The sequence below is a fragment of the Aethina tumida genome, chromosome 1 (genome assembly GCF_024364675.1).
Source record: "Aethina tumida isolate Nest 87 chromosome 1, icAetTumi1.1, whole genome shotgun sequence".
NCBI lineage: Eukaryota > Metazoa > Arthropoda > Insecta > Coleoptera > Nitidulidae > Aethina > Aethina tumida.
This window is the reverse complement of record NC_065435.1, coordinates 63,981,648-63,991,920: the sequence shown is the minus strand read 5'-3', so window position 1 is coordinate 63,991,920 and position 10,273 is coordinate 63,981,648. Positions and strand designations below refer to the sequence as shown.

General features: G+C 27.6%; 2 protein-coding genes across 3 annotated transcripts; one reads left to right on the top strand and one right to left on the bottom strand.

Annotated features, from left to right (window-relative positions):
* Nucleotides 1–396: 396 nt before the first annotated feature.
* Nucleotides 397–2,033, bottom strand: LOC109595803 (eukaryotic translation initiation factor 2 subunit 1). The gene is made up of 5 exons (XM_020011227.2): nt 1,901–2,033; nt 1,305–1,779; nt 1,011–1,243; nt 842–957; nt 397–782 (listed from the first exon to the last, which is right to left on the bottom strand). Exons 2-5 carry the CDS (start codon nt 1,772–1,774, stop codon nt 609–611), a joined length of 993 nt encoding a protein of 330 aa, XP_019866786.1. The 5' UTR covers nt 1,775–1,779; nt 1,901–2,033; the 3' UTR covers nt 397–608.
* A 316-nt stretch (nt 2,034–2,349) lies between these two features.
* Nucleotides 2,350–8,348, top strand: LOC109595836 (protein DEK). 2 transcript variants are annotated; one of them, XM_020011262.2, is made up of 7 exons: nt 2,350–2,470; nt 2,732–3,094; nt 3,146–3,560; nt 5,343–5,584; nt 5,644–5,874; nt 5,926–6,078; nt 6,325–8,348. In XM_020011262.2, the coding sequence occupies exons 1-7, from the start codon at nt 2,417–2,419 to the stop codon at nt 6,337–6,339; spliced, it is 1,473 nt and encodes a 490-aa protein (XP_019866821.1). In that variant the 5' UTR covers nt 2,350–2,416; the 3' UTR covers nt 6,340–8,348. The 2 variants fall into 2 exon arrangements, with proteins under 2 accessions (XP_019866821.1, XP_049826317.1); XM_049970360.1 differs by lacking the exon at nt 2,350–2,470 and adding an exon at nt 2,581–2,663.
* The last annotated feature ends 1,925 nt before the right edge of the window (nt 8,349–10,273 follow it).

The following is a 10,273-nucleotide window of genomic DNA, read 5'->3' as shown; positions in this document are numbered from 1 at the left end:
AAATAAACTTTAATGTTTCATCTATTGAAAAATATGCATTAGCAAGAGACTGAGGGGCAGCAGTCCAGTTGACGAAACTAAATGACAATTGCAATTTCGAAAGTTATCACATAATTTTGTACTAGCATATATAAAATTATGCTGACACTATAATAAAGATTTTCGTTTCAATTATTTGTTGTAATATTGATCTTTTTAGAGATATTTTTTAGTACATATTATTAATCTGTTGAAATATCGAAAAATTATTTTCATCTCAAATCAATGATACAAAATGTTTAAAAAAAACTTTTTATTATAAATAATTTTTTTGGTTTCTTTTGACATTTTTATGTATATAATTAAAGTCAATATAAAACAAAATGTTAAAGGTATTGATGAAATCAGGATAAAACATTCTGTAGCAATATTTTATTAGGTTTAAAATATTGACCCATATGAAACTCAAAAAATAAAAAATTCATATAAATATTTATATATCGGTAGTATTAATTCTTTTACAAAAATTTAATACTATGTCTATATATAAAACATGTTATTTAGGTCTTAAAATCCTGTTTTAATTATAAGATTTTTATTCCTAAGAAACAAATTTTATACAATTAGAGTTAGTCTTCATCTGTGTTGCCTCCATCACCGCCTTCTCCATCACCTTCACTGTAAACTTGACCTTCATCTTGCTCTTCTTCGTCGTCATCGCCAGCGACTTCGGCGTTCTCCATTTCGGCTCGTTCCATTTGTTTCACTAATTCAGCTTCATCAGTTGCTGTAACCACTTTTGGCTAAAATATTAGAAATATATAAATAACGCAATCATTAAATATTGATTTAGAGTTCTTACCGCCATTTGAACATTAAACACTCCACCTAATTCAGCAATTTTCGTCTTAATTTGTTCAATTGCTTCATTCAGTATTTTTAAGCCATCAGTTTTTTCTGGAGTTGATGTGGTCATTACTGAAAAAATAAAACAATAATAACACAAACATAAATAAAATTTTAACACTTACCATATAAAGGTGGAGCAATTAAATTAATTTTAATAGGTAAATCTTCTGTTGACAGTGAAAGGCCAGCTTTCAAAGCAGCTTTAACAGCATCAATACCTTCATAGCCATAACAGGCACATTCAATATCTGCTCTGATTTTCACAGCCTGAGAAGTTAATTTCCTCTTAATGTTACTTAACAATACTTCTTTAGTTTTGTCATCTAAATTACATTCTGCTAAAATGCTGGGATCTCTAAAATTAAATTAAAATATGAAAGCCACATCAAAAATAAATTGAAATAATTGTAACATACATTACAGCTTGTTTGAAGAAATCATAAGCACTAGCTTTTTGTTTCTTGTATTTTTCCTCAAAGTGCCAGGCAGTTTTTTGATATAATTCTTCAAGTTGCTCATCAGAGTCATATTTTAATAATTCGGCAACATGCCTTAAGATTGAATTGACTGCTTTAGCTTTAGCAAATCTCTCTGTGCACTTGTCAACATCTTCAGCACTTACTCTTCTCTTGGACAAGTCAATGTATCCCTTTTCTTTGTCTACTCTTATCACCACAACAGGTTCTGTTTTGCCCACTCTTATCAATTTATTGATTGAACGAATACGTCTTCTAGACAATTCAGAAAGGAGAATCATTCCCTCTATATTGTTGTATTCTAGAAGGTGCACATAGGCACCCATTTCTGCTATGGCCCTAACATTTACCATAACCACATCCTCCACTTCAGGATATTTCTCTTTAAAAAATCGACACGAAAGCGGCATTTTACCTGAAATATGTTAACTGATTTAAAGGTTATGTATGGAAAAAGTATGTATAAACACCATTAAATATTAATATATAACTTATATATTTACTATATACAGCTATCAACATATGTTTATACATACCTTAAAGTGTTTTCTAGTCAAATAACAGTAAGAATTATTAACTGATGAAATTTCACGTGTGATGGACGTACAAATTAACTAAGGAAGAAAAATTTCCCCAGTCTGATGTTCAGTGCTACCAACTTCATGTCCTTTTAGTAACATCTATATTTTGAAATGGAAATAAAATTTTCTAAATTAATTGTTATTGACGAATGTGGTATTTATTATAAGTTCCTTTTAACACAATGTTAAATACATTTTTTTTTAATAATTATAATTAGTTGATTCCTATTCCTTATAATTTGCCATTTTACATTAAAATATTTAATTTTGTTTAAAATACTCCACATTAGTTTTTTATCTTTTATTGTTAACTGAATTTAAATAAATGCATAAATTTAAAATATGGATATAAATTTATTTCAATCGTACAATTGTTTTATCAACATAACCAACACGCAAAGTTGACTAGTAACTATATGTGTTGCTGGACAATGCGTGTGATTTCTTATTGGATATTTCTAGACGCGGTATATGACAGATAAGATGTCCAGTGAAGGTGATTCCGCTAAAAGTGGATTTTCGGAGGTAAATACGTTATTTTTAATTTAATACGCACTATTATTTCGATCATTAGGACATTTCCTTCCTTAAAATCAGTCGCTTTAATTTTAACTTGCGCATTATAAACTGTAAAAAATAACATGTTTGATTGTTGAATTCAATATGGCGTATGTTGATGTTTGAAAAAGCGGGAAACCTGGATATTGCAGAAAATATGGTACTTCAGGCCCCAAACGAAAATTTATGTGACGTTTAAATATGTATTTGACATGTTTATCCTTTTAGGCCAACGAAAAAAGTGGCACTGACCACACAGATTCTTCTCAAGATTCACAAGATGTGAAGGATGCCAAGAATGATAAACAAGCTGAAAACAATGTTAATACTAAAGCAGATACTGACAAATCTAAGGCAGACTCTGCAGATGATTCACAGGACTCCGTAAAGAAGGAAGAGAATGAAGGTAAAGAGGAAGAAAAGCCCAAAAATGATGTGAAAAACAAAGAAAAGGAGACTGAAAATAATGATGTCAAAGATGAAAAGAGTGATGCTAGTGATAAAGAAGAGGATGCTGGAACAGAGGACGACAAAAACGACGTAGATTCCAAAGAGAAAAAGGACAAGAAAGTAAAAGATGAAGACACGGATGTATGTATATCCATTTTTATCATAGTAACACATTAATTGATTTGTTTTTAGTCAAAAAGTGATAAAGTGGAGTTTGAAAATGGATCTGGCACTCCGTTAGGCGATATACCCCGCGTTGATGCTTCTATTTCACGTTTTAAAAATGATGACCTAAAATTACTTCACCGTTTACTATTTGACACTGTTGGAAAAACTGCATTGCTTAAGAAGAATATTAAAAAATTTAATGGATTCTCATTCAAAAAGAATTCCACTGAATACGAAGCCAAAGTCACATCGGCTGATGAATTGGAAGTGAAACAGTTAAAGGTTATTTGTGAAATGTTAGACCTGCCAAAGACTGGAACAAAGGATGACATTATTGCAAGAATTTTGGAATTTTTAATTGAACCTAAGGATAGTTCACCAAAACCAGTGGGTGGTGGGAGACCTAAAAGAACTGCAGCAGTTAAAGCTAACAACAGGGGTAAGTCTTTTGAAAATACTTTCATAACTTATGTCAAAGATTGAATTTTTAGTAACAGATTAACTAATAATACTTTTTTATCTTTAATTAAGCAACTATGATTGTTATCCTTCTAGTAACAGTGATAGTGAAGTACAACTTCTTATTTTATATTTTTATTAAATACATGAACAAATATTTTAAAAACATATTAATTCTGATATAAATTCTTACTAAAGTCTAAAAGTAAACTAAACATTTATTATTTATTTATTAATATGTACAATATATGCCCCACAATTGCCAATTGGTCAATTCCTCTTGAAATTCCAACATGAAATTCCCTTGACCACATTTTAAAATTCGCAATTTAATTGTTAAAACTGCCCGTATATGTATTAGTGCTATGAATTTTATAATTTTAAATGTGTTTAATCAGTACAGTTTTTTTTTGAATATTATTTTTTGTTGAGTACAAAAATATTATTTCTTATGATAAATAATTTTTTATAATATGTGAATTACAATGTTTAATATTGGCAAGATATTATTCAGGTAATTTGAATCATAAAATAAGGAATATGTATTAGAGTGGTGCAAATAAACAAATATTTTGAGTCATTAACAATACAGAGTGGGATGATGTGTAAATAATTAAATGATTTAGAGCTTATAACTTCATTATACATATTACTCAAGATAAACCAAAAAAATAAATATACAGTACGAAAAGAATTAAAAACTTACAGTTTGGTGAACATAGTTAAAAGAACCAGAAATTAGTTTAATGGATTGATCATTGAAGAGTCCACATTTGAAAATCTTTGAAAACATTTAGATTATAAAATAAAGCAGCACAAAACAATTATGGATAAGTATTGATAATTGAAGCAACATATCCAGCGACTTGTGTGTGAAATACTGTGATTTTAGCAAAAGTTATTAATTATGAATATAAAAATTTCCTAAGATATTTCTTATCTGAGTAAAAAGTACTTCAATCAATGTTTCAGTAAACAGTAGTTTTCAATTTTCTTTGTTAAAAAATTAAATGGTAATTTGTTGAAAATCTTCTATGGAGAAATATTGGAAACTGGAACAACATATCCAGAGATATATGAGTCCAAAAATTCATAAACATATTGCTTACCTGAGTAAAAGGTACTTTAGTAAATGTTTCTATAAACAGTAGTTTTAATAAAAAGGTATGATGTTAAATAGCAATTTGTTACATATTTTAATGTATATTTTGACCTCTTGTATTTCTTAATGGTATTAGATTAAAATGTTCGAAAACAACATGATCCAATATAATTATAATATTACTTAAATGATGTAAGAAATAAAATAAATAGATTTTTATATAATGTATGCATACTTTTGTTCACCTTTATTAAGTTTTTTCCTAACTTTGATGATTTCTTGATGTTTCTTTTGAAAATTAATAGTTTGTCAACTTTATTTCATTAATGAATCTTTACAGGTTCTTTTTACTACAACTAGATTCATAATATTGTAACTGTAAACGAGTAGTTTGTTTCCGCCTTGTTCCCAAATTGTTTGCAATTATTTTATTAACAAATCTTAATAGTTTCTTTGAATTCAACAAAATGTATAAATTCTCTTATTCAAAATGTTGTAACTGTCCAAACTTGTTTCTATAAGGATTATTTCAAAGCCAACAGAACAAGTAGTTTGTTTCCTATTTGCCTTCAATTCTAGTTACTACTATATTATACTTAATTTTCTGTATGTTACTGCTTTCGTTCACGGTTGTCTTAATTTTTGTATTATTTATTACAGGCTACTCATCTCACGATGACTATTCAAGTGACGAAAGGCAGTCACGAGGCAGAAGAGACAAGGGTAGAAGGTCAAATTTGAAAGACGAGAGTTCAAGTGAGAGCGATGAAGACTTCCATCCTTCCGATGAAAGTGACGAAAAACCCAGAACAAAACGGGGGAGAGGGGGCCGTGGTCGTAAGAAGGCCGTATCTGAAGATGAACTAAGCGAAGCTTCTGGAGCTTCGTCGGATGAGAGTGATGTAGGTGGTTTTAGGGTAATAAAACGAGTGCGATCGGTTTACAAAGATTTTTTTTCCAGGAGGAGCCTAAGAATAAGAAGCGAAAGGGAGCTCTGAAGGCAGTTAATAATAAAGCCAAAGGAAAGGGCGGGAGACGAGGTAGGCCACCAGGTTCTGGAGCTAAAAAGAGTGCTAAGAAGGGCAAGAAAAAAGAATCATCTGATGAGGAAGAAAGTGACAAACCCGATGACGCCAGCTCATCTGAAGATGAACCATTGGCCAAAAAGGCCAAAAGTAAGGAACCACCAAGTGTAAGTGTATGTTTGGTCAATGTTATTCTTCTTCTCAAATCAATATTCCAGGATGAAGAAATTAAAGATTACATAAAGAAAATATTAGAAGGTGCAAATTTGGAAGAAATAACGATGAAGACTGTGTGCCAGAAAGTGTATGCCCACTATCCAGATTTTGATCTCGCCCATAAAAAAGATTTTATAAAAACTACGGTAAAATCTGTAAGTAAAATCCCTTCTTGATGTAATTCAATAATTGTATTCTATTGTATTATTATTGTGCATTCTCATATAAATGATATGCTATAACACTATCTCGTATTTCTTATACTATCGCGTACATAAGTGTTTATATCACTTTTCGACTACCTAAACTTAAACCATGACAGCTACGTGGACATAACTTATGTTCGCGGTAGTACATTCATGAGTACTGCTTAAAGATTGATATTTTCTCTTTTGTTTCAGTTAATATCAACGTGAACGTTTAATGGATTACGGTTTAAGAAGCATAATATAAACAATCTTTATTTCTCGAGTACAAAATGTGTCATTTTGTTTCTCATTTAATTTTATACTTGCATTTGTCTATTAATAACATATTTAAAATAATGTAAAAATCTAGATTTAGTATATCAAAGCCACAACAAAAAAAGATCTAAAGTTTCCACAGAATATTTTATAAATAGAGATTTCGAAATTGAATGTTTGTGACAAGTGTTTTTTACTTATTTGTCTTATATTGACTAAAACAATTATTTTGTAGAAAATTTGATATAATATACATTTTTATATATCCTGATCGCGATTTTAGACAGACGTTTCTAAGATCGGATAAATAAGTATAAAGCACTTATCTATAGGTTTATATTAATTTCCATAAAAATAAATCCTTCAAGTCTAGCACATATTTTACAATATTTTTTTATGAGTCGGTAGCATAACATCAAAATGATGAAGTAACACAAAAAAATTAAATTACACAGGGTGTCTTAGAATATAAATAATATGATTTATAAATATTTGAAGAAAGTTTAATTGAGGGTTGGAAATTGTTATGATATTAATATTTTACTTTAAGTAATTAGTACACGCACATATTAATAATCACGCCATTTATGTTTCTTTTAATATTGATATTTCACTAATAATAGAATATTCTATATGTGAGCTGCCTCCAGCAACGTTATTTTAAGACCACATAGAATTCGTACAAGAAGCATGGAAGGATAATTCTATAAGTTGTCTCAAAACTAGACATAACTATAATATTATGAATAACAATTTGAAATTAAACTGTGTTAGCAAATGTATTTATGTGTTCCATTGTAAAACATCCTGCACATGATATTACTTTAAACAACGTTTCTAATAACTTGATGGAAAAAATAATCAGAAAGTTAACAAGAAAGTGTTATATTCGATGTTACTTCATGATGTACTTTATTCTCCTGGCTTGTTACTTAGTTTTATTTTTGTTAAGTGTCATAAATTTATGTATATTTAATCAAATAGACCTTTAATTAAATAATTGTTATGTACATTATATGTATATGTGTATATTATTTTGTGTTAGATTTTGAGGAATGTATTTTTTAGTTGTAAACCGAATATACACGATACTCGTGTACATTCATAGTATATTTCTGAAGAAGTAAATATATATTTTCGTATGTGCAAATTTGCTTGAAAGGTAAAAAGTCACTTGTACTTCATGTTATACTTATTTATCTGAATATTATTTAATTACAACAATTAAGAAAATAGTATAGTGTTTTCTCAACATTATTTAGGAAAGCTTTATTGTCTCAATATCAAATTGTCATGCTACTGTAGCCTTAGATTGTAACAATAGGATGTGGAGTTGTATTGATTTAAAAAATACACTTTTGATTATCAGACATTACACCGATTTTCACTCAAATGTAGTTGAAAGTTCCACAATCCGTATCCAGTAGCAATGAGTGTACAGCTTACTTGGCATGTATGTCATCATTTTCTTAATTATTAAGTGTGAAACGTTGCGATTAATTCCACATTTAGTAAAACCATTTCATTATTTGTGATAGTACATGTTAAATAAACAGTTCAAATAACACATCAGAAGATTTAACAATAATTATTTACTAGCGTATTATAAACTTTCGTGATGGTTTATTTGAATTTATTTCTGATATTATCACATATAACATAATGTAATGTATTTATTATTTGTATAGATATGATGACATTATTTTATGGTTGTGACGAAAGCCAAGATACATGGACGAAGTATACAGCTATAGTTTTTAGCAATTTACAGAAATCATGTTTATGTAAACCGTGGAAAGTTCGCTTCAGAAATATAATTCAAACATTACAAGACATGAGATTCAACATAATGTATACTTTACTTTATGAATACAAATTATATCAGTGCGGTCTCCTTCAATACTAAATATACAGAAATACAATTTAATGTGTGTATTATAAACATATGGAAACCCCAGTAACTAGCATTTTTAAATTTACCCATATTGATCCATTTTGTTTTTGAACATACTGAAATAAAATTAGGTGATCAAAAACATTCAAATTTTCTTAACACATGTGTAGTAAGTAATATTATTAACAGTGCAGGGATATTTGAACACAAGCCTGGTAGGTAAAATTAATGGTATAAATAAAATAATACATCCTTATTTATTTGATTTGATAATTGTGTTATTAACGATATTACTGGTATCTTGTACTGTTTAAGTATTATTTTTAATGTCCACAATTTTAAAAAAACTAATAAAACTGAACATTATATAAAATTAAATTAAAATATTTACTTCATTTATCATTTCACTTGGATTCGTTTGTAATAATTATTAATAAATTTATTTTACTAAAACAATTTTGAATCCATTCAATAAATTTTTTTAAAAAATTCTTTGTTTTCAATGTAAATATATATTCATGTGTATTATTTGCGGATATGGTCTTATATCGATGGATTTGTCTGTAACTATTATTTATATATAAAATAACATATCTATATTCATATAAATTTTTCAGCGTATTTAATATTTACTTGAAAACGACTAAAGATAATGGAAGCAACTGATAACATTTTGTCTAAAGTGCTCAAGAAAAAGCGCACGATGCATGTGAGATATTTCCTTCGAAACATGGAAAGATAAATAGTTACTATTTCTAATTATCGCGAATATTTCTCCAAGTAATGCAAAACACTTAAAGGAGACATTTTTACAAACTTTTAAAAGATAAAATAGAAAAAATATTTCCCTGTTAATAAATATTTTTTATTAAAATACAAATAATTTAATTAAAATTTAGTTTGTAATTTAGGTGTACAATATTATACATTTAATTTATGTAAAGTATAAATAGACTTCAAATTTAGTTAAAAATCATAACAAATCAAAAATAATTTTATTTATATTATTTAAAATGCAACCGTGGTTTATACGAAATAATTCGTATCGAAAATCGTACTTAAATAAAATAATACATCATTATTTATTTGATTATGAAATAATTGTGTTATAAACAATATAATAAATATTACTGGTACTATGTGTTATTTTGTATATATATTTTTGTGGACTCTATTTTTAGTGTCTTTAATTTTAAGAAATTATTAAATCTGGAAATTATCAATATTAGTGACACAAAATTTGAAAATTCATTTACTCATTTTGATAATTTTGGAAATTTCAATAATTTCGAAATAATGGTTAGAATATCCGGTTTTGGGTCAAATTTGATACGATTTAACATAACTTACTTTGAGTTTTATTTACAAAATCCAATTTCTTTAGTTAACCACTGGGTTTCACTAAGTTATAAACATGATTGTTAACCAAAATTAAATTAATATCTTTACTTCTTCTATCACTTCAGTTTGAATTCCTCTGTAATAATTATTAATTAATAAATTAATTTCACTAAAATAATTTTAAATTCATAAGTTAAATTGTTAATAAAAAGTATTTAATTTTTTTCACGTTTTCGATGTAAGTACATTTGCGGATTTGGACTTATATCCGACTGACTCCTCTTTAACTATTATTTATATATAAAATAAAATATCTTTATTTATGAAAATTTCACAACTTATTTACTTGAAAGCAGCTAAAGATAATAAAAACGGAAACATTACAACACCACATAAAAATTTAGGACAATGAACAATCAAAAACGATTTAATTTACAATATCCATCATTGTTTAGAAATTTCAAAAGCCAGATAATATTTTTTTCAAATATAATTTAATACATGTTATACTTCATAATTTTCCCTTAAAATATATTTTATATATATCTAAGGGGTTGAAGAAAAAACACTACACAATGCATACGTGACACTTTCTTCGAAACATGAATATTTAAATAATTATTATTTCTTGTTTGTACAGTTAAAATTACC